General features: G+C 40.7%; 3 protein-coding genes across 4 annotated transcripts; all 3 read right to left on the bottom strand.

The window, feature by feature from the left end:
* Positions 1 to 641: 641 nt before the first annotated feature.
* On the bottom strand, positions 642 to 1,133 carry LOC119766279. The gene has a single exon (XM_038250726.1). The coding sequence runs from the start codon at positions 1,131 to 1,133 to the stop codon at positions 642 to 644; it is 492 nt and encodes a 163-aa protein (XP_038106654.1).
* A 3,996-nt stretch (positions 1,134 to 5,129) lies between these two features.
* LOC6041409 (lysine-specific demethylase lid) lies at positions 5,130 to 14,630 on the bottom strand. 2 transcript variants are annotated; one of them, XM_038253072.1, is made up of 5 exons: positions 14,262 to 14,630; positions 13,966 to 14,180; positions 7,773 to 9,515; positions 6,503 to 7,393; positions 5,130 to 6,437 (listed from the first exon to the last, which is right to left on the bottom strand). In XM_038253072.1, exons 1-5 carry the CDS (start codon positions 14,266 to 14,268, stop codon positions 5,415 to 5,417), a joined length of 3,879 nt encoding a protein of 1,292 aa, XP_038109000.1. In that variant the 5' UTR covers positions 14,269 to 14,630; the 3' UTR covers positions 5,130 to 5,414. The 2 variants fall into 2 exon arrangements, with proteins under 2 accessions (XP_038109000.1, XP_038108999.1); XM_038253071.1 differs by having other exon boundaries at positions 13,966 to 14,630.
* A 1,900-nt stretch (positions 14,631 to 16,530) lies between these two features.
* Positions 16,531 to 24,522, bottom strand: LOC6041410 (U4/U6.U5 small nuclear ribonucleoprotein 27 kDa protein). The gene is made up of 4 exons (XM_038254354.1): positions 24,391 to 24,522; positions 24,170 to 24,257; positions 17,704 to 17,820; positions 16,531 to 17,584 (listed from the first exon to the last, which is right to left on the bottom strand). The coding sequence occupies exons 2-4, from the start codon at positions 24,241 to 24,243 to the stop codon at positions 17,287 to 17,289; spliced, it is 489 nt and encodes a 162-aa protein (XP_038110282.1). The 5' UTR covers positions 24,244 to 24,257; positions 24,391 to 24,522; the 3' UTR covers positions 16,531 to 17,286.
* Between the last annotated feature and the right edge of the window lie 6 nt (positions 24,523 to 24,528).

The raw sequence follows: 24,528 nt of genomic DNA, 5'->3' as shown, positions 1-24,528 counted from the left end.
AACAAGCAAACACACAAACACTGTTGAAAACAAACAAACAAAAACACTTTTTATTTTCTCGGCCGCAATTTTTTTTCATCCTCGTCGCCAATTGTAGAGTCCTAATTATTCTGTGTCTCGCTCCGTGTGCACTACTATTGTTCTGCGATGGCCTTCCACCTGTCCGCCCGCTAGCCATTGATTCATCGCGTCTGTCCGTACGACTCACAATCATTCCCTCCGCTCAGGCCGGTGGCTTACTCACAATAATCCACCACGCGCTCTTCTGTCATAATCCACAATAATGCATGGGTTGCATACAAGGTGTGATGCAAGCGCGATATACGCATGCAAGTTTGACTTGCGTCGCATAGGACCCTACAACCTCCTTGTACCTAATGAAATAATCAATTATATAATGAAATAATCAATTATATCCAATTATCTCACCGGTCGGTAGCAGCCCTAGAAAATCAATCGCCACGTCTATCCAAGGATCAGTGGGCATACGACGTCGTGCCATTGGTTCCGGTCTGTCTGGTAAGCTGGTTAAGCGACACCCTTCGCAAGTTTTCACTGCTTGGAGTACCTCTTTGTCAAGACCGGGCCACCATACACGATCGCGGAGTCGACTTTTCATCACTGTTTCCCCAGGGTGACCCTCATGTCCCAGTTCGATCATTCGTTTGCGTAGCGCTTGTGGCACCACCAGTCTCATTCCTCTTACTAGTATGTCTCCAACGAATCCGAGCTCGTTCTTGAAAACTTCGTAAGGCTTGGCGAGCGTGTCCTTCCAAATACCAGTCTACCAGACTTTCGCGAACTGCTGGAAATTCCTCGTCCTGGTATGAGGCCTCTTCGATCTCCCCGGTGTCGATGGCCGCTGAGCAAGCCGCTGAGCCTGCGATCAACAGAATCAGGTAGCTGTTATCTCCGTCGAACTCGTTTGCGTCGAAGGTTGTTGCGAGCCGCGAAAACGAATCAGCGATGTTGTTTACTCCTTTCTTGTAAATCACCTTGAACGTGTACGCTTGCAGCCTCAGCACCCACCTTTCCATCCATGCGCACGGTTTCGAAAACGGAGCAAAAATCGCTTCGAGGGGTTTATGATCCGTCTCGAGTTCGAATCTGCATCCGAGCACATCCGAGTACATCGCGTGCCGTTTAACTCCCCAGACAAGAGCTAATCCTTCTTTCTCGGTTTGAGAATATTTCATCTCAGTCGGCGTGAGGCTTTTGCTGGCGTATGAGATAATGAGCGGATTGCTGTCGTCCCAGTTGCTTTGGAATTGTACTAGCACTGCACCAAGCGCGACTGGGGCTGCGTTGGGGGTTGCTTTGTTCAATGGTCGATGACTGGCAGTCTATGATGACAGGCGCAAAATTTTGCGTTTGCGTTCAGGCCTGACGGGCAATCTTGTTCTTACCTTTACCTTCTCGATGATGTCGTTTCTTTCCAAATCCTTTAGTTTTGCCTCTACCTTGTCCATCAAAGAAAGCGGAGGTCGACGTTCATGCTAGCTGACAGGTACCACGGACTCGTTGATCGCAATCTTCAGTTTAATTCCCTCACCCAAAGTTAAAGAACGAGGGGATAGTCCTCACGAAAAGAAACGTGAGGAAAGTGCTATATTGCGAGAGTATAGTCCTCTCGCGTGTTCATTCGTTCATTGGAACAGTTCATCTTATGAGTGGCTTATATGGGCAAACGACCGCCACTTAGTCACCGAACCATGGTGACAAAGGCTCGGTTTAATATGCCGAAGATCTTGGGTTCGAGTCTCGGTACCGGTACTTTTTGCCTTTCTTACTTTTTTTGATAGATGAACTTTTTTGGAAAATGAATCATGAGTAAAGTACTCTCGGTAATTTCGGGATTTATCGTCTCCGTCCGCACACAGTACCATTTTACTACCGAATCGTGCTCTTTATCCTCTCGTATGCCGATGCCCAGTTCTGGGTGCTTCATTTTAGGAAAAACGTGTCTCTCCTCCTTCCACAGCTTGTTCACTTCGACCGAGTTCGTGCTTGGGAGTCCCAGTACCAGTACCCCCATGGTCTGCGAACCTCCTTTGACAACGTAGAAAGTGGCAAACTCCTCGACCTGCCTCGAGTCCTCCTTGATCGAGATGGTGGAGTCAAACATTCCTAGAACCTTTAGAGGACTAGCTTGTTTGCCATACGGCCGGAATGTTTGATCGGTTCCGTACGTTTTTCACTTCGATTCCCTGGCGCTTTAAGCTGTCCCACGTCGTGTTGTCTACGATGTTCTTCTGCGAGCCCAAGTCAATCAACATCTGCACCGGAACTCCTTCCAAAACGACCCACAGGAACTCGTCACCGTCCCCGATGTTGTAGATGAAATTGCTCTGACCAGGCGGTTCTGCTGCGGACTGATCAGCTTCGTGATGTGCGATCGCTCTCACCGAGTTAAACCGCGGTTTTTTCCAGTGCTGTGGTTGTCTGTTGTCTTCACTCTTTCGCTTAGGTGCGTATCGCGGCTTCGAGATCATTGAAGTTTGGCATTTCGTCGAGAAATGGCCGGGTTTGTTGCATTTGTAACAGGTCTGGTTTCTCGCTGGGCAACGGGTGTCGTGGCTGGTGTGCTCAGGTTTGCCGCATCGAAAGCAAATAACCGGAGGCTCCCGTTGTTCAACTCGGTTGATCACTGAGTTGACGTCCACCCTCTGGGGTCCAGATTAACGTCCGCCGGAAGAGAACTGCCTGATATGGTGCTTCAGGGATCCGTGCGCGTTTACTATTCTGGTCAGCCCTTCGAGTGTTAGCTTCTCCTGCGCCAACAGCTTTTCCCTCAGCTCGGTTGGTGATTGCAAGGTCATCGTGTCGATGATGCCTATTTCCAGGCTCTCCTGGGCTGACGCACCAAAATTGCACTTTTTAGCTGAGTCCATGACCCGCAGCAGGATTTTTTCCAGCGGTTCCTCTTCTTCCGGTTTCAGCGTCCAGAACAGGTTTCGCTCGAAGACGTCGTGATACTTGGCGGCGAAATATTCCTCTAGTTTGTTAAGAGCGACCTCACACGGATCGACTCCTTCTCGTGCCTCCACGTTAGCACCCGGTATTGATTCGAATACTTCCTGGACGTCAGGAAAATGTTCCTCAGCCTGATCTTGTTCTTTTCCTGGTTCGCTAGTTGCATGTACTCGAAATTCCGGCGGTACCGCTTCCATGCATCGCGCAGCTGGTTCTTCGGTAAGATTTTGAAGTTGAATGGAATAATGTTCCATTTGTCCATTTTGCTTCTCTCAGTCCGCCCGTGGCACGTGTTGTCTATTATATTTTTTTTTTGTTTTATTATAGAGACTTTACACCATTGTGCATTCATCTCTTCAAGGTGGATAGTGGAAGAGGAAAGGTTACAGAGTTTTAAATCACTTGTCTGGCTATATTTCAATAATTGTTACCATGCCTTTTTTCTAAAGATTTCTGTCTATGTTTCAAATATTTAGCGGAAAATTTTGATCTTAAATTATCAAGTTCTTCAATTTTATCTTCGTCCTCTTCCTCCAGGGATTTAACAGTTATCTCATAACACTTATTCCTATAATATTTTGCTTTTATGACATCTTCGTCTTCTTCATCTGTTGTTTCTTCTTCAGCCATCTCTCTTCGGTTTGTTGTCAATTCGTCATCCGCGTCCAAATATGCTTGTAAGCGCTTCCGGGTTTTGCGAGTGTGCTTAGAAAGCACGGTCTCGAATCCATCGTTGTCTTCTTCGTCAATTTCACTTGTTTCCATTGCATTTTGTTCTGGTTTACTGTTGTTGCTTTTACTGCTGCTGCTGCTGCTACTTGGCTCAGGTTCAATTGGTGGTGTACTGCTTTTTTGGTTCACCTTTTTAGTTGAATCCGCGCATTTTTTGTTCTTTGCTTTGAGTTTGCAAAGCGTTTTTTTGCCTATAATCGTCACTGTTGCAGCAGCATTATTTACAGTGATTGATTTCGGCGTTGGCTGTTTCATCAACATCCGCAGGGTCCGAACTCCATTTGGGATTCCTGGGAAGAAGTTAATCCAGCGGTCGTTGGTGATGGTCAAAATTTCGCCGTATTTACTCATCACTTTTACTACGTCGTCATTGCTTATGCCTAGAGGTAGGTCAAGCACACGAACATCCGTAGCGTTGTCCAGGTAAATCGGGATTTTGCAACCCTGATATACCAGAGGTTTGTCGATGATGGACGAGGCCACTGCTGAGTCGGCGAACTGCAACACGGCTATTTTTCTTCTATTGCATAATTGCAATGCTCGCAAGTTTTCTTGGTTTACTTGAAGGTCTGCGAGGAATTTTTTTACAAGCTTCGGGCTTGGTTGGGTATGGAGTTGACAAAAATCCAGAACCACACTGTTTTTGTCTACGGTGCACATTTTAAAAAAAGCGGCGACGCGCACACAAACTGCGGACTGGCGTTGATAATGCGACTTGTAAGGTCGGCGGTTACTTTGCAACTCGCTATTATAAATTGAAACTCATTTGTGAACTTAACCTATTTCAATGCTAGTAGCACTTACTTCTTTAAACACGCCGTGAGCTGTTTACACCAATCTCAGTCGCTGTGCCGAGCAACTGCCGGTGACCAAATCTCAACGTGCTTTCAGCTTCCCGCCAGTGGCCGGGTTTCGATTTTCTATTCCGCCGGTGGCTGAAAGTTCTTTTCTTGCGGTATCGATCGTCAAAAAGAAGCAAAACCAATGTCAACATAACCTCATTTGTTCATCTAACAACAAAACATATCAGATTTTAATTTTTCGAAAACCTTTGTGCTAGAGCCGGATTAACAGTAAATAATAACAACTACTAACTAACTATTACTTGGTATTCAACTAGTTATTCATTTCACTCCAAGAAACACGTTTATCTACTCGTGAGCTCCACACTCATCTGTCAAACCCCATCTGCTGTACAGGGTGACTCCCCTCAGAACCAAGGGGCTCGTCACCACACATACAATTCGGTAAGCCTTTTTGGATCAATGTACGACACGTGCTGAAAAAAATCTTAATTTTGAAATTGGAAGTCATTTTTAAACTGGATTAGTGTGTAAACTAGTTTTTAAGAATCCAACAAAAAATACGTAAGCAACGTAAAAAAATATCAAGAAAGAACCCAAAATAAAGCAGACTGCAAAACGTTTTACTCGAATGCTATATTTAACTTCTGCATTTGACATGTTTTGAACTTATAGGTAATAATATAGACATTTATTTCTAGACCAGTTAAGAAGCAAAGTTGATACAGAAAACTATAGATGAGCAATATTAACCGAATCGTTTTCAAAAATAATCAAAATTTCACAGGCTTGTCTGGTTAACATATGCTAGGAGGCGAAAGTAGCTCACATACACAAATGTGTCGAAGAATCGAATTGGATAGGTACTGTGAATTACTGCACGAAGAATCTAAACTTAGTTCCTGTCTAATTGTCTGCTCCTCGTGGGCCTGCTACTGTCGATGGTGTGGCTGCAGCAACAGCAAAATTATCACCTTTCATGTTTCCACCAGCTTTTGGCTTATGACTTTTGCCTTGCTGACTAGTCACAGCAGCCGAAGAACCAATTTCACAAAATGAGCTGTTTGATGGCTGGTCAATACTGCTGTCCTCACTGTCCCCTATGAAAGCATCTCCTGCACCTTCTTCTTCTTCGTCACGGCTGTTCTCGCTGTCCCGATCACTTTCGCGGTCAAATTCAGTCAACTGATCGTCATCGTCATTATCCTCATCGTCAAAATCGTCAAAAGTTTCTTGTATCTCAGTGTCCTGCGTATAAGTCAAGTCTGACTTGACATCTATATCGGGTTTGGCTTGCTCATCCGTGGTTTCTCGTTTCTCTTCCTGATATTGTTTGATTCTCTTCTTCTTGGCCAATTCAGAGCACTTTCCGCAGTGATATACAATCTTGCTTTCACCAAATTTCTCGTCAACACTCGTATACCAGCTCGAAGCGCCCAGCGCATTGACCTTGCTTTTGTTGTTCCAGCAAAGAATCTGCGCCTTCAAGATCTGCTCATCAAGCTCCGTGATGCACGGGTCGTCCTTAATCTTCTTGATAACCTCGTCGACATCGTTGATCTTCTTTCTCTTCAGCCCGCTATTGAGCGCCATATCGATGCTGCCGAAAGAGGAGAGTGATAATTTGCCTTCGCTGTCGGCGCCCATACTTTCAAACAGTTTCTTCCGCTCCTCTTCCATCGGCAAGAGCTTGGCTCGATTTGCAATGTTTTGCAGGGTGTGGAAAAAGTTGTAGTTTTCATTTCTCTCGAGCGATTCAATCGCGTGGAGCCATTCCTTAGATTTCTGCAGCGCATCTTTCAGTTGACTATGGGATGGTAGAAAATCCTCAATCAGGTGTGCACGCTCCAGAAGGTTTTCAATTTCGCTGATCTTATGTTGGGTCTCCGTCTTGAAGCACTGGCTGGCCGATTGCTCCCAATCAACAATCTTAAACGAAAATGTAATGTTAAAAAAGGCAATTCAATATTGTCATCCTTCCACAAAACACTCACCTGAAGCATTATCCCTTGTAGCTCCGCCAACTCCTTCTCCAGAACCGTGTGTGGAAGTATTTTCATTCCTTCGTCCAACATTTTCTTGATGTCATCCAGCGAGAGACGATCGATGGTGTTTTCGCGCAACAGCCGCACCTGCGTGTACCACTTAAATTGCGCGTAACGATCCTTCAGCTGGGCAATCTGTGGCAACTCGATACAGAGCGAACTTCCCTCCTCGATCAAATGCGTTAGCTGCTGAATGTTTGTGTCCTTGAAACGTGTCTTAAGAGCACTTTCCACCTGCTTAACCCATTCTTTGCCAATTTTCTGCAGCTCGCGGACGCTATCGCCCTCGCGGATGATACAACGAAGGTTGTTGATTTCATTGACAAACATGTCCAGCTCTTCCAGGGTGAGCTTGTACTTGGCACACTCTGCCGAGTTACGGGTTCGAGTACGGATCTTGTTGATGTCCAATTGTTGAATCACGGTGATGCACTTTTGGGCCTCCAGAATGGAGAAATTCAACCGCTCCAAAATGACACTATTGGGAAACTTTTGCGTCTCGGCTTCTTGGGCAACGTCTTGCAGTTCGTCGAGTGTGATGTTCGTGTGAATAGCCGGATCCAGTACATCGCGTACTTTGAACAACCACTTTTCGAAGGATTCGGCCTTCACTTTCAACTTTTGCACCATCAACGGCAATTCGTCCAGCGTGTAGCGATACTTGAGGGTGTGGTTCTCCGCCGGACATTCGCAAAGCTCAGCAAAATGACGCAGGCAAGCCAGGTTCGTGGTGCACTTGCAGGTCACCGCGGACAAGAAACATGTAGTTTTGCAAATCTCACACTGTCTTGCGTCGTCCGAAAGTAGTTCGAATGCTTCGCGTTCCGCGTTTGTTACACCCTAACATAATACAAAAAAAAAACACATTTTGTAATTAAAAAAAAAAATGATCTCACTTCATTCTAAGTGCAAATTAATGCTTTCAGGTAGCAACAATTTGGTTTAATATAGTTTTTTTCAATAGTTTATTTTTTTACTTTAGTCTCCTATAAATACCAAATATGAAAAGTATTCCAGAAATAAAATAATATAACACATAATGTAGTTAACTTTTAAAGAAAATATTTAGCAAGATATTGCTTTAGTTACAAAATATTTTGACAGCGAATGAAAATCTCAACTTTCCACTTGCGCTACTGTCTGTCACATTTAATGCATTTCCAATTAGAATGAATGGAAATCCTTTAACATGTATAACTTTATCGCTAGCTTTACTCACCCACTCTAGAAGATTCTTCCGCAGCTTTTTCTCCGTGTCGACCATTTCGGCCATATCGATGTAGCAAGCGGTGGCGATTCCAAGGTTCAACCGATCCGGTTCCAAAGCCATCTTGCACACGAGTTCATCGTGGGAGAAGACACAATATCTGCGCAGCTTGGAGTAATGATTGACACATTCGCGGCCCATCTTCATCCAGTCAGCCGGTGCAAAGTTCACGGCCTCGGCAAAGTTGTATCCTTGATTGAAACCAGCGTGATACGCTCGCGGGAATGTGACGACAAATTCGCCAGCATGTTGGTCGGTTCTGTAGACGGGAACATTTGCGTTCATCAGGATGTTCGGGTTCATGATCGTCACCAATTGATGCAGCAAGTCCGGTTGTGATTGAAACAGTTCCGGTGCAGCCGACTTCATGGCTGCCTCAAAATTTTCTGCTCGGGTTCCAGGAACACCGTACCAGGTTTTAGGTTCGCCCCAGTGTAAATAGTTGATGGAGTAGCTCCAGTGATCTTCATTGTGCCAGCAAAATGTGGCAAAGCACATCCCGACATACATCCACGGAACCTTCATTCCACTTATGTCCGCATTAATGTGCCCAAGGATGGACTCGTCCAAAACTGGGAGATTGTTCAGATTCCAGCTGGATTCGGCATATTCCTGATCTTCCGGGAGCAAGTAAAGTGATGATTTTGTTGGGAATCCACTGCCGTGATCCATCGTATGCAAATCGGCTCCATATTCAACGGTGACGTCTTCATCAATCGACGAAACAATACGCCAAAACTCCTTCTCGACAAGTTCGGTCGGGACCAAATGTACGGGCATGTTGAAGTAGTTGGATTTGAATTGATCTGCCATTTCGCCAAACTGCTGCAAAGTGTACTCTCGTTGAGCTTGCTCAAACCCAAAAGCCTCAACGGGCTTCGAGTTTTCCTCGACGATGCATTTCGGGCATCTCCAGTCTCCCTTAGGAATCTCCTGCAGTGGTGGCAGCAGACAAAAAGTATGATACGAAGCGTCACATCCATCGCACAGCAACATCGACTCTTCCACATCTCCGCGATTGCACATGTGACAAATGTACTTTGCCATCGGATCGTGCGGATTCGGCGTGTAAGGTGTATCTGGTTTGTTCTTGGTGGGAGATCCGTTCGTGCCGGCACCGTACAAGTTCTTCATTCGTTGATATTTACTGGGAGAGGTGCGAGATGCGTCCCCTTCAGCTCCAATACTGGCTGACTTGTTCATCTGGGCAAAGCGCTGAGATCGCCTAGCAGTTGTTGCCGGCGGTGGCTGGACCTGCTGCCGAGCTTCAATCGAGTGGGGCGTATATTCGCAATCTTCTTGCTCGGTTTCCAAATTTGCCAAATCAATAATTTTACCAGAGCGGTAAATATCGAAAGGATACAAGATTCGTTCATAGTGGGCCTTCAGATTTGTACCAACGTTTTTGCCCTGTTGGTAACCCATGCGGCAGGCCACTCGTGACCATTTGCGTTCCTTCGTGACGACCTCGATGCCTCCTTCTTCGTTTACTACCTTATGCAATGTATAGAGATCCAGAGGTTTGCGTTCAACCATTGGAATTTTCAAGGAAGAACCCTGCAGCTCCCAGAATTTAGCGATCTGGTCCAAGAAATTGAGCTTTATACGCGTTTCGGCTTCCAACTCGTTGAGACGCTGAACTCGTGGAACAAACGTCAGCTTTTCAACGTCGACGGTGAACGGAGGCTGCCAGCTCTGAAAACAAACGAAAAAAATGAAAATACTATTACATATACAGAAAGAATCAGTCTTGCTAAAGAACTGTTTAGGGACCAACCATGTGGACATTTTGTCTGGGAATTTCATTATTATTACTATTCAATGTTACTTCCGGGGACCTCAAGGCTCTCATTTAGGCCCATTACTTTTTAATCTTTGCGTAAATGATGTATCCTTTATATTAAAGCATATCAACGTTTCGATTATGAACATTAAAGACGAAACTGACGCTTCAAGATTCCAGAACGAAATCAACATATTTTTTGAATGGTGCTGTCGTAGCCTTTTACAACTTAACATTAAAAAGTGTACATCGATCTTGTTCAGCAGAAAAATAAATAAGCCAAATATAAACGTAAAACTAGACAACCAGACAGTTGAAACCTGTTCAAATGTCAGAGATTTAGCGTCGTGTGGAGTCCACACATCAAAACACACGAAACCCTATTGAATCAGTGCAAAAACAATATTTACTATTTGCTCTTCGTAAACTAGGGTGGACAGTGTTTCCCTTTGCTTCGTATATTGCACGCTGTATGTTAATAAGCTTAGAAACACTTGCAAAGCGTCGTGAATTCGCCTCTCTCTCGTTCGTAAATGATCTTATTGCAAACCGAATTAATTCTCCAGAGTTGTTACAAAAATTAAATTTCTATGAACTCACACGCGTATTGAGAGCACGTGAGCCTTTCGCATTGCATTTTCACAGAACTGACTACGCTAACAACGGGCCCATGAATAGAATGATGGAAACTCATAACAAATATAATAACACGATCGATTTCACAATGACAAAATCCACCATGAAAAAACAGTTCTACAATCAAAGATAGATGTTCCCCCTTGTAATTAGAAACTAAGCAACGATCATGTAGTCTAGGCTTATGCTTTGGAATGTTCCCTTCAATGTTATATACTTGGTTGATGATTTTTTTTTACTTAAAACTGTTTTTGAACCACTTTTTTTAAAAAAAAGTCTTTTCGACTAACTTTCCAGGGTGCGGGGCAGAATGGACCACCCTGCGGGGCAGAATGGGCCACCTTAGAAAACAAGCCATTTTGTCTAATACAACGTTGAAGGGAGATAAGAAATTACTTGAGGGACCTTTCCATTATAGTTTCCATGAAATTTGATCACTTTTATAAAAAAGTAACTAAAAAAAAACAAAGATTTTTGAAAATAGTGTAAGTTTGTCGAAAAAAGACACTATTTTTACAACTAAGCGTCGAAACAACTAAAAAATCAACTTTTGTTGCATTAAACGTGATTTTTGAAGCTACCAGGAGTGAAATAATCCATTTAGCTGTTTTTATAAGGCAGGAAAAGGGTGGTCCATTCTGCCCCCAAGTGGATTTTAATTTAACACATCCACCACCAAGCCTATAAATGATTTTAAGGTTCCATTGTTGTTTGTATACCTTGGTAGAAGCATCTAGTAACTTTATAAGCATTGAGCAAACTTTTTCAAACAATCCAACTTTTCAGAAAGCTTATTTAGTAACCTCGAAATAAACAACATTTCCGTGGTTTTTCAAATAAATTTACATTTTTGCTCATAATTCGAAAAATACAATGAATTCAAACGTCGTTTTTGGTATGGTGAAGTTATTTGATGTCCTTTATAAGACCCTTGCCTTACAATTGGTCTAAATCCATTCTAAAGCCTAAAACCAAGGGTGGCCCATTCTGCCCCCCTGGTCCATTCTGCCCCCCCCCCCCCTGCCCCTACTATTTGAAGAATCAATAGTAAAAGAAAGATAGTAATTTATGAAGTAGAGTCGTCGTTCGCCAGCAGGAGGAGAAGAGCGCTAAAGTGCTTCGGATGTGGTGGGTATGGCCACAAACGAGCGGATTGTCCCGACGGACGGTCGGACGAGATGGAATCGGAAAGAAGCTGGAGGTCTGGTAAGTCTGGCAGAGCTAACTTGACCAGCGAAAACGAGATTGCGTTTGGAGTTGCTACGGGCAACGTTGCTGATTGGTCGTCGCCTACTGTGGGTCGAAAAGTTGACTGGTTTCTGGATTCTGGAGCGACAAGCCACATGGTGCGGGACAAGTCACTCTTCGAGGAACTGCGGCCGCTGGCTCGGAAGGTGCACATTGCCGTGGCCAAATCGGGACAGTCGCTGGTGGCGGAATCGATCGGCACGGTACGAGTTAGGATGTTGGTCAAGGGAAGGTCGCTACAGGCTGTAGCCAACGATGTGCTCTACGTGCCAGAGCTGCGAAGCAATCTGTTCTCGGTTCGGCGGCTCGAGGACGTTGGAATGACCGTGAAGTTCGCTGGTGGAAGAGTGTCCATTGAAAAAGGAGATCGTATGGTGGGCAGCGGACGCCGATCTGGACAACTATACGCGTTGGACATTTACCGGCGTGGTGGTGTTGAAGACGGTGGAAAACCATCCTGCGAGATCGGAGGCGGGTAACCTGCGGAAGAACAAGCTGAAGATGTTCCAGCTGATAAGCCGCCACGAAACTCCGAGAACGAAGGCAAAGAGGTGCGGATTGCCGGCTCGTCAGGTAGACAGCCCGGCGTAGCGGAGTTGTTGGAAGCCGAAGACAAGGAGGGACCCAACGGCGCGCTCCCTTCGCAACCAGAACGTGACAACTGCTCTGCAGAAGTGTCCACGAGGCCTAGCGGACGGGAGCGCAAAATCGTGGGTAAGTCCCTTGCAACCGTAACAAGCTGTGGCGGAGTACTGCTGGTGAATGTTTCACAGGATCCACTGGACCAAAGCAGGACAGCGAGACGAACCTCGCTCGGAATGCTGGAGCTGAATCGATCATTGGAAACCTGCCAGCTGACGGAGCGAAGCAATGCTGTGAGAGGATGGAGTCGCCAAAGCAGACGAAGAACGATGAGAAGACCAAGTTGAAGATTAAAGTTAGGCGCTGCGTAAATAGGAGAAAATCGTGCTTGTTGGCGAAGCATAATTCGCAGAAAAATGATCAGGTTTGATGCAAAGTGCTAGATTTGTTTCGGTTGAGCGAGGGTGTTGATAAGCAACCGTGTAGTGGACGCCCCTAGTTACGGCTAACGGTGCTCTAGGCAACCGACAAACAGATCTTAGTAAGCCATGCTAGTTTGTCAGATAAATCTTTCTCTTTTCTTGTAACCTCCGAAGAATAAAGACTTTTTGTTAAACTGCTCTGCCTAATTCTTCACAGATGAAAAATTATTCAAACAGATAAATAAAGATAAAAAAATTGACATCAAATTAAGAGAAAACAGACAGTTTGTTACAGCAGCATCAATTGGTAAAATAGAGTGAAAAAGAGTTGAGAAATAAGAGAATCATGAAAGTAAAATCGAAAACAAGTGGACGATGATAAACAGCAGGCGTGTTAGAGAATCAGTGAAACAAAATAAACAGAATATAGATGGTAGATAAAATGGAAAGAAGAGAAACCCCGTTCTGCGATGCTCAGGTACACCCACAGCAGTTGACTCAACATACTGCGAATCAAAACAATACCGTCTACAATCACAAATTACTTCCCTGTCCCACATTGGCGCGCCCCTTCCTTTTAGCCGATTCTGACCCGCGGTGGTCAAAGGTTTACGAGCCGTTTCCACAGGCCACCAGCTAGGTCATCATGAAAACCAAGCCAACGTGGAGGTAAGAAAATAGGACACTTGCAAGGAACCAGAGCTATACTGTCTTGATCAAGAATGATCTAACAGGACTACGGACGTAGTCAGTAACGCTCCTTCCAGGATGTTCCTCGCCTGAGCGTCAACTGAAGAGGTATCATCAGCATCATTCGCACTTGGTCTGCCTTTCTGTTTAGTTTTTCTGTTAACTGTAAACTTTTAATAAGTTATTGATGTTATGATGTTATTGCCTGGTTTCTGAATGGTCCCAATAAACAATTTTTTTTTGTTGCTTTTTTGTGTTTTTAAAACCGCTTTGACTCCAAGTTTGACTCGGGGTATTCAAAAACACTCAACGAACAATAAAATGAAATTTTTGTTTATTGGATCATTTAAAAAAAATCCGATTTGTTTTTTTAACTAAATCCGATTTTAAACTGTGGTTAGACTAAACTGGAAGATACATTGCTGTTGGCACTGACCGTCTCAGTTTCACCCCAATTGACGGTCGCATTTAATCAACACAAATTAGTCGCTTACACTTTTACAGTAGAACAAAATGGATACTTTATTTTAAACACATTTTATTGCAATAAGTTAATTAAGAGATCACAAAAAAATAGCTGGTTGGCACCTTCTTTCAAAGAGGCTAATATTTTTCATCATCAATTTACCCCATTTTAATATGACGAGGGATGAGAACAAAAATGGAGAATCGAAGCCTACTGCACTCCCTACTTTTAATTTGGTTTTCATCATCGAGTAAAAGTTTAACAAGGCCAAAAAGTAAAAATCGGACCATTTGGAACGTTTTTAGAAATTTTACTCACCGCTGGGGGCCGGATCTTGCAGATTCCGTACTTTTCCGCTATCGGTCTTATTTTGTTGATGTAGATGAGGGGATTTTTGAAGTCCTCCTCGGATGGTTCAAACACCGGCGCTTCCGCAGGCACTTTGAACTGGAACTCGTCATACTTGTCCAATGAGATGTGCGGTTTGTGGGGCTGCAGCCCCGTGGGAGCGGCCACGGAATCTCCTCCAGCACCTAGAAGCGGATTACTTCCATTTGTAGCCGATTTGATACTCGAACACAAAGGATCGGGTGCATTCACTAGTTTATTCTTACTTTTCATGATGATTCGTTGATGCGCCAAAGAGCACTTTTTTTTTCGCAAGTTTGTAAATAGTTTTCAGCACTACACCATTGAATTCAGCAAGTCGATTTTCTACTTGCAAAAAATCATATAACATGCTCCGCTAGCCACCAGAAATAACTTAATTCCCGACGAAGCCACACCAAAACACGTTTGTTGTCCAAGATGTTCCGTTCTTCCGGCAGGCCAATACACTTGATAAACGTTTACGAGAACTTTCAGATCTGGATTTTCCAATCCGTAATTAAATTTTCCGATTTTTTCAACTAAACTTTGCTTCTCCTGACCACCACGACAATCACGGCCTGCTGCTTCGCTTTTTCCACCATATTTGTAGCGTAGGTTTTCAGAAGGTTGCATGAACGATCAGCAAACAAATCAAAAAAAGTTGCTCCTACTCCGTTATGCGCTGTTTTTATTTGTTTGTGTATTTTAAAATAAAATTGTTCAAAAAAAACTTTTGTCTGATTTTATTTTAAAGACTTTTTTTATGATGCAGTGTGTGTCAATTAAAATTTTAAGAAAGGTACAAAAATCGAGCTAATATGTTAACCAAATTTATGTGTTAGCTTTAGAATACCCCTTAGGCTGATTCAAAAATGTTTATTGACCCCATTTTTTGATTAAATTGTCGTCTGCATGTTTTAGTTAGTATTATAAAAAAAAATGTTTTAGTCCATAAACATAGGGCACTTTGAAAAATTGCTTCTGTTGACTAGCAATGATGCCATTTTCTATGCGAAATCTGTATTTGTTGTTTCAAAAGATCTGTGGTAATGATTTACGAAAGATGACTCGAGTCAAACGATTGTTTGTTAAGAGACCTGAATAATTATTATTTATTATTATTATTATAACCATATTATAACTAACTTTTAAACGAATTTCTGGCCTATTTTTGATACCGTCATCTGGGGCTTATCAGGACTACAGTCTGAATAGGGACAGCACGTTTTAGAGCAGTTAAATCGACGAAATGCTTCAAATTTGGAAATGAATGTACACATTTTTGACACATCTGGAGTTTTTTTTTTTTTTTTTTTGAAAATGTCCAATAGAGTAATCTACGTGCGTATGTATCGCGTGTACGTACACGAAAAAAAGTGAGGTTAAATTTTGTCAGCCAGCAAAATTAAATGGTGCGCTAGTGTGCGTACGCGAAACGTCATAAAGCTCTATAAACCAAATTACCAGATTTTGTTTTTAAAACCGTCTTGAGTTAGGGGTATTAAAAAACACCCATAAAGCAAAAACTAAAAATTTGGTTTATTGGACCATTTAAAAAAAAAAAACTTCAGACATAAATCTTGTCTACCAAAAAACACTCAAAAATATCAAAATATTAGGTTGCAACAATGTTAAAACAGCTGTTCCAATTCGCCCAGATGACAATAATGTTTATTTTGCCAAATGCAAAAATTCAGTGTGGATACGTGCACACTTTTTTTTAAATCTCAGAACCCCACCCCCCTCCCTCCCTGGTGGACAATTTCCATACAAATCAAATCTTTTTTGTATGCGCGTGGACAATCGCTGAGCCCCCCTCCCCCCAAAGGTGCACGTGGTTTAAGGATGGTTCCAAAGTAGACCTTGAAATTTAGTGTGGACAGAATGAGTTAAATGTGGTCAGTTGGCGCACTGGACGAAGGAAAAAAAAGAAAATCTAAGAGCACGCAAGTATTGAAACTTCAAACATTGAATATAAGTATTTCAACAAAGTTAGAGTCAGTATTTCAAGTATATTTTTGTAATTTACTTATGTAACGCGAGCTTACAAGGTAGTCTATAAAAGTTATGTGAAAACGCTGTTTAATTTTTCAAATCTCTTTATTTATTCTTCATAATTCCTACAGTATACAATAAGTTACACGTAATAATAACTCTATGCTATAAATTATTTCAATTTGAAACATCCAAATACACATCCGCTTAGATTTGACTTTATTTTTTTTTAAACGAAACATATAACTACATTACAAGGTCTAAAGAAATTTAAATCGTACCATTGTATGATCTTTAGTTTTTTACTTTATTAGATTCAGTTGTAAGGGACCATCCATAAACCACGTGGACACTTTTTTGGGAATCTATTACCCCCCTCCCCCCTTCGTGGACAACTGTCCATACAAAAAAATCTTTTTTGTATGGATCGTGAACAATCGCAATACCCCCCCCCCCTAAAGTGTCACGTGGTTTATGGATGGTCCCTAAGTAAGTTTATCGGAAAGAATACTTATGTTGTATGGGAAATTCGACGCATTGTTGTTTTTATTATTTGCTTATTGACGAATATATAATTGGTTTTGTATGTACTTAATATATGAGGTATATTAAAGTTTCTGTTTTGATGATGCTGTTTACTGTATTGAATAGAACTATTTGAGGTTGTTGTGTGTGTGTATATAAAAGAAGTGTAGATTGCGGACATCCAAACATACATTTTCCAAAACAATAACTTTTTTTGTTTTGCACTATGCTAAACTTGAACTTGCTTACTATGCTTACTTATATTTTTTTAAATTTTACTCGCTTGGACCAATACTTGGAGTGAGGGCTGAATTAACGTACATTGAGAAACCGGTTGGAAAATTAAATATTTGTTCGTAATTAATTTTGAAGAAAATGTATTAAATGTTATGTTTGAAGGCACTTATCAACATACTGATTCCGTATTGAATGTACCGCTTTCACACTTCTTCTTTGGCTATTGCATTCTGTGGTAAATTTTGTAATGGATTGTTTGTATATGAAAAATTACTATTGCAGTGTTGTGGAACCCGTTTGTTGTGTGTTGCGACTATTGTACATTGTGGAGGATAAACTGGATACTAAGGATCACTTTGATACACCCATATGTTATGAATTAATTGTGAAATATAAAGAGCAAAAACCGTAATATAACCAAATCCAGCAGTAGCAGCGTAACATTAAAGCTGTTACAACTGCGTAACAAAGAAAGCTAAATAGTTTGTAAACTAATGATGTCAGTGAAAACAACTATGCGACAAAGTCCAGGGGTCGATTGAAGCCTCCCTTGCGGTTCATGTACTGACGGTATTTGCGTTTCAGGATAACGTGGACTTCGCCCACATTGTTCCCTTCAACCTTCTTACCCTTGGTTGTGTCAAAACCACAAAAACCCATCGTTTTCATCATTTCCTGCTCTTCCGGACTTTTTCCCTCGAGGTCTGCTTCCGTTACTACAGGCTTTGTGTGCAGACGTCTGGACGAGGTAGATGATGATGACGGCAACGGTGACTTGTCACGACCTCTGTCCCGATCGAATGATCGCGACCTGAAAAGGAGAAGAATCGCTTTTATGTTATTGCTTTTCTTACTTTGAAAAATGCTGAAGACAACGCTCCGGAAAAAAAGTTGAACAACAACGAGCTACAAACTTTCACTACAATTCACCTCGATCTTCGTCGATAATCACGCTGTCGCAGTTCTCGTTCTCGATCTCTGTCTCGCTCTCGACGCTCCCGACTTCTATCCCGGCTCTTGTCGCGTTCGGTTGACCGCCGTCTTTCCCTGGAAAATTTACAAAACAAATTTGAAAAATGATTACACGAGTAAGAAATACTTATCTAACATAACATCAACCAATATTTTGCGTCCCGTAAACTGGGGTCAATCAGGACGCATGGGGCGAATTGGGACAGCCGTTTTAACCCTCTCACGCCCATGTTTACTCCAGAGCACCAAAACTTTGAACTCAAATATCTCGGAACTGACACAACTTTTCATGATGCTTTAAGTTGCAGGTGTTCATGTAGAATGTATACTAACATCTCCCCAAATTTCATCAAATTTGGTTAAGCACAAGCAAAGTTACAGTGTGAAATGTAAACAAAAATGGGCCAATTTTAGGAAATAAATAAGACCTGTTTTCGAAAGCCCGTAAAAATACCAAACACAAAATTTTATGAAACAAAAATGTTTTGCTATCATTTGAACCTTGGACAAGAACCCTGTGAATGACATTGTGAGTTTGGACAGGTTTTAAGTGTTTTTCAACCTTTTTCATTTGGTGCACCAGAGCACCACCTAGGCATATGAGCAACTAAATATTCAGGAGCTCTTTTTTCTAAATTACAGAAAAAGCTTATTTTTATCAAAACAAAAGTTTATAAACGTTTTGACTATTCATAAAAAAAGACAAAACATTGTTATTAGACCGATAATTTTATTATTTTCCTCATTTTTCATGAAAATGGTTATTTGTGGGTTTTGAATGAGCCAATCAAAGAAACCTGAAAATGCGGAGATTTAAGAATTTGTAGTTAATACTTCAGAAATATGGTCTAACAGCAAAGAATAAGTAGTTTTTAACACATTTCGTAGCGTTTTCAAACAAATGAACCAATAGATTTGAAGAAAACGAGATTTTGTGGTTTAAAAAAAGTTGCTCATCTTCCTGATGGTGCTCTGGTGCACCACTTCAAATTCTACTTTTTGCCCCAATTCGATGTTTGTGGGTCAAAGTAAAGTATTTCCTGCATTATTGTACCAAAATTAAGCCATTTACTATTTTTACGATAAGCAAACAGCTCTGGACGTTAGAGGGTTAACCAAATTGGAGCACAATATTATGATTTTTCTGGGTAGTTTCGGTTAGAAGACACTCAGACCAACAAAATGTGTACATCCATTTCCAAATTTAAAAGCTTAAAGTGTTCTAAAAACTGCTGTCCCTATTCAGACTGTAGTCCCGATTCACCCCAGATTACGGTACTTGATACTTATATTGATCACATGCGACAGAATAAGAAAAGATATACGCGCAAGGCAAATTTATCCCTCCCATAAAGCTACGTGTATTCGTGTATTCTAGAAAAATTGTATTTCTTAGGATTTCTGGAACAAAGTACTAACTTTCATTTATTTTTTTCAGAAAGTTCACATGATTTTGAACCAAATTGCATCATTAACTCAAAAATGACAAAATTACATATGATTGGTGTGTACATATGGGTCGAAATTGTTTCGAACGCCAATTTCAGTGTTCGTATGTTTTAGATGTTATATATACTTAACATTTTAAGATGGGATTTTATTTTTCGCAATTCACATTTCGCAATTTTCAGTGTAAGAACGGGCCGACGAACACGCACTGCTTTTACACCTACATCTCACCCTTGCTCTGAGTCAGTACGAGCAACACGCTAGAACACGCTTTGAGTGTTCGTGCCAGGCATGCACACCTTCTTTTCCGGTTACGCGTTTTAACTCGGCCGTGGGTGGTACATTACGTAGGGTTTAATGCAAGTATAAGCGCGCCTAACCATTTATAGTGTGCCTATCAACTTTTATTGAAGCAAAAAGTTTGAATTCAAAATCTAATTGTTATTTTACTGTGTATTGTTTTCTCTTGAAATCTTTCTTTATGTTGAGCCATGTGTCTCTGTTGCTATTTTTTCTGACGCGGTGTTTGTTACAATTTAGGTCCTAACGCGGTAAACGCACAAGGGGGGCGAAAAAATAAAAAAAGTTTTTGCGATACTGTGCACTGGAATTCCACAAAAAATCAAAATATTTTTAATCCAGCTTAAACATGCTAAATATGATTATCAATGCAGAAAAATGCATTTTAGATTGCTTTCAGTTCATTTAACTTCTATTTTCCTCAAAATTTTTAAGTTTTTTGAAAAAAATATTTTTTTGCCCCCTGATTTTTCGGACAATTTTTGAATTGCAACGGGCCGTTGCAACGGCCTAAGCATTTTATAAAAAAATGGCAAAGGAGAAATAACTATATTTGTTAAGGAAACACATAGTTGCAGCAGTATTAATTGGTCAAATAGAGTGGAAAAAAGAATGAGAGATAAGATAACCAAAGGTTATTTTTTTTTTTTTTTTTGAGAGGGTGGTCCAGCCGCACATCGTTGATGTTGAATCCTCTAAACTGGGCCCTCGTCTTGTCACGTCCGTCAGTAGTCTTGTCGTATAGGCAGGCATGCCAGATTTTGAAGATTTTCGGGCACATCACAAAAACGCAAATGAGTTTAACTTGATGGCAAAATAATATTTTACAAATCTGTTTTTGGCAAAAGAAGCAAAACATTGTTATCTTTTTCGTGAGTAATTCATTTAATTAAAAATCATCGAATAACATGGCAAAACAATACGTTAGAGCATTGAGCCTGTGCTCGAAAATCTTCAAATGTGGCATCCCTGCGTATAGGGGAAATCTACCCATTTTAATCCTAATAAGCGGTCGTGTTTGAATGATGCTGGGTAACCTAGAGTCTCCCTTGAATTTTACTAAAACCAAGTACACCAACGAGTAGAGCAAGTTTTTGTGAACATTTCTGTTCATTTTCACTTTCACTAAAAGTTATTCTATTTCTTTACCAAGCATTTAACAAAAAAAAATCCCAAGGGTATTCTAATCGAGGCGAATGCATTGGGCCACGCCCATTTTTCTAATATCGGCTTAGTTCTTTTTTCTTCCAACACTCTTTCGAGTGTTGCCATTTGCGCTGACAGTTCAAACGAACACTCACGAAAAGTGGCATTTATAGGGAAAGTTTCCTGGCATCGCTGGCTGTGCTGCTGGTGGTGTTGACGGCCAGCCTTCGTTCTTTTTTGCCTTCGTCTCTCGCTCGGTTTTCTTCAGCCTTCGATTGGAATGCAAAGTGAAAATTGAAACGTCAAACGACTTGGCGCGTTTGTTTTTTTGATGGCGCTTGCTAATTTATTACATTTTTCGGGATTATTCTTCAAGTGAGTGCCTTTCTAATGATTAAAAGAACATGTTGCCGGTAGTTGGAAGCAATTTCATATCTTAAGCGCCGTGAAAAAGTAAGCGAAAGTGAAAAGTTAATTTTGGCGATATTCATTAAGCGTTTGAGGGATTCTCGTGTGTGTCACTGTGTGTGCCAACAAAATGATGAGAATTGGTCTCGCAAAATACAAATAATGATCAAAAGTGCATTAAATGTGATCTTTTTGGCCAGTAAGTGGCATACATTTGCGTGCTTACTCGAGGCGGTGCTGTTGCTGGTAAGTTTATAGCCCAAATAGTATTTTTGGAGCTTTAATCGAGCATCAAACTCTCCATATGACGAAGATAGGTGTTTGATTGGAAAGGGTAAATTTCCCCTATTACAACTAGAATCAAATCTGCCAATGAATTAGTACACGTCGACCAAATAAACACTGACGCTGTATGGATCTGACTCTAGAATAAATGCACAGTTGTGTGTTATTCATAAGTCCAACTAATTCAATTATTCATATAAGTCCAAATATTCTTTTGCCAAATAACTTGAATTTGAAAATCTAAACTTTAATCTAAAATCCTCTAAACTTAATGTTCAAAACTAAACATTCCTTTAACTGTTGTAGTACTTCTTCTATCAAAAACAATACAATATGTTAGATAAATATTTCTTATGAACAGTAACTGATATACAAATTGGATAAACATCGCGATTTGAAAAAGAAATGACCATTTACGTCAAAAAAAATCGTAGTTCCTCAATTCGCAACAATGGTCGAAACAAAACTAATCCGAAAACCGTTAGTTCAACAGATCAACGAATTTTGTCCGATATCATTACATTATTGATTGATCGAGACTCTATGAAAATTTTGACATAAAATATTCCTAGTAGTCTACATCAATCAAAGTCTATTGACAGCATTACTCTAGCATAACAATTGCAACTAACTTTAACTTTAAATAGATTTTGAAAGAATACAAACAACAACAGAATTGTAGTATCCTGAAGTCCCAACCTAAAACCCACATTGTGATAGTGAAAAAGCCACAGAATATATGTGAATATATGTTAGTGAAAAAGTCACAGAAGCAGCGGTGTCTTGTGCAATTGTGATATTTTCACTACCGGAGAACTACCTAGTTCAAGAAGACAGCTTATCAGTCAACGCTTAAGCCCTGAGGCTGCGACAAAGCGAGTTCTCATGAAGTGGTGTCCATAGTGCTTATAGAAAAAGAATGTATACCCAAATTTTAACTAATGCACTAGGATTAAATCATGCCCCTTGACTTTACAAGGAACAGGGAAGATAACCAAAGGTTAATGAAAACAAAATAAATTGGCGGATATTAAACAGAAGCCGTTTGAGAATATCAGTAAAACAAAAATCAAACAGAAGATAGATGGTAGATAAAAATGGAAAGAAGAAAAACCCGGTTCTGTGATGTTTCAGGTACATCCACAGCAGTTGACTCAACATACTTCAAATGAAAATAATACCGTCTACAACCCCAAATTACTTCCCTTTTCCACCCGCGGTGGTCAATTTTTTACGAACTGTTTCCACAGGCCATCATGAAAACCAAGCCAACGTGGAGGTAAGAAAATAGGACACCAGAACTGTACTGTTCTGATCAAGATTATTCGAATGTTCTAAGGATGTGGTTAGTTGCGTTCTTTCCAGGATGTTCCTTACCTGTATGGCAACCGAAGAGCACGCAACAAGGTCAGTGCCATTGCATGGTCTTAGGTATTAATCCTTGGTCTGCAAGTTGCGATTTTATTTTTAAAATGATTTTGTAGTCAAAGTTTAAATTTAAGTTTATTTTGAGTTTCTTTTATCAGAACTAGGCTACTATTTCTTGAACATTTCGTGCACAGGCAATAACAACGAATGCAAAACCTGATCATTCGTTCAAGGCACACCACATCGAGCGGCAAAGCGTGCTGACATCTGGAGCTTCCTGCTGGAGTCACCTTCTCTTAAAACTTAAGGTTAAACCAACTTTTTCGATTTTCAAAAGTGTGCTCAAAATGCACATTCAAGAGTAAACTTAGTTCGATTTAGAGCACGCGTTTATTTATTTTTTTCCTTAATTCTGGATCAAATGTAAATTTCCGGATAGCTGCTTTCTTGACTTGACTTCTACAGACCTATACTTCTGTGTTCTCTTATGGAAACTAGTTAGGAAGATCAGCAAGCAAGAAGCACAGAGTTACAGAGTCAAATTGCCGTATAAAATTAAACAACAAATTTAAAAAAAAAAAACAACAAACTATTATATTCTGTCCTATATTGCTCTCAGATTCTTGTTGTTGAAGCGTTATATTTTTCATTTTTCCAGAAAAAAATCTGACAGGATTTTTTTTTTATATTTAGGCCGATGCAAATATTTAAAAAAGTTTTTGTCCCTCAGCCCTGGCCGAGGTCAAGGGGGGGGGGGGGGCAAAAAATTAAAAAAAATAAAAATTTAAATAACAAGCCATCGAGAAATTAAAAAGAGAGATGTGAGCCGGTAACATGGAGTGAAACTTTCGCAGCTGTCATGGTAAACTTCACAGCAACTTGACAGAAAGTTTAACTCCATGTTGCACTTTTAATTTCTCGATAGTCTTCACATTTCAATGAAAAAAGTGTTTTAAAATGCATTTTACACTAGTTCAGTTGTTTTGCAATCATTAGTTTTCAAAAAATCTAAGATCTGACAAAAACAAAAATTGTATCGAAAAAAAAGATTTTGCATCGAAAATTTTCAAAAAATCATAAGATTTTTTTAATAAACCCAAACATGCTAAATATAATTTTAAACGCAGGAGAATGTATTTTAATTTGATTTCAGCTGGTTGCACTTGAATTATCATTGAAATTTTGAAGTTTATTGTAAAAATATTTTTTTGCCCCCTGATTTTTCGGGCCAATTTTGGAGAGGGGGTGACAAAACTTTTAAAAATATTTGTACCAGCCTTAGTTTTTTTTTTTTTTTTTAAGGGTCCAATAAACCAAATTTCCAGTTTTTGCTTTTTGGGTGTTTTTGAGACCGCCTTGAGTCATAGATATCAAAAAATACCCAAAAAGCAAAAACTTAAAATTTTGTTTGTTGGACCATTTAAAAAAAATCCATTTTATGTTTAAAGAAATTTGCCATAGCCCTTACCTGCCAGAGGGACGAGTTTCGTCGCGGTCGCGGCGTTTTTCTCGGTGTGCTTTTCTTCTTGGAGACGACGGCATTCTAAGGCGGGCATCTGCGGCAGCATAGGGAAAAAATGAGGTTAACACGGGTGCATCAAACGATTAAAAATGGAAAAGTTTCTGATTAATCCGTGATATGCGGATTCGACTAAATACTAGTGGCAGTTAGTTTTGGCGATTTCTTACCTATCACGAACAGCCATTAATCTTAAATCCGGGGAGAAACAACAGCGAGACAACGAACGAAAACTGCGCTCTTTCGGCTTTTGAGCACTTTTGACAGTGATGGCTGATTGATGCTGTTGATTACACGCAACGAAAGCA

Source organism: Culex quinquefasciatus, chromosome 2, assembly GCF_015732765.1.
Source record: "Culex quinquefasciatus strain JHB chromosome 2, VPISU_Cqui_1.0_pri_paternal, whole genome shotgun sequence".
Classification (NCBI taxonomy): Eukaryota; Metazoa; Arthropoda; class Insecta; order Diptera; family Culicidae; genus Culex; species Culex quinquefasciatus.
This window is presented reverse-complemented; position numbering and strand designations above follow the sequence as displayed.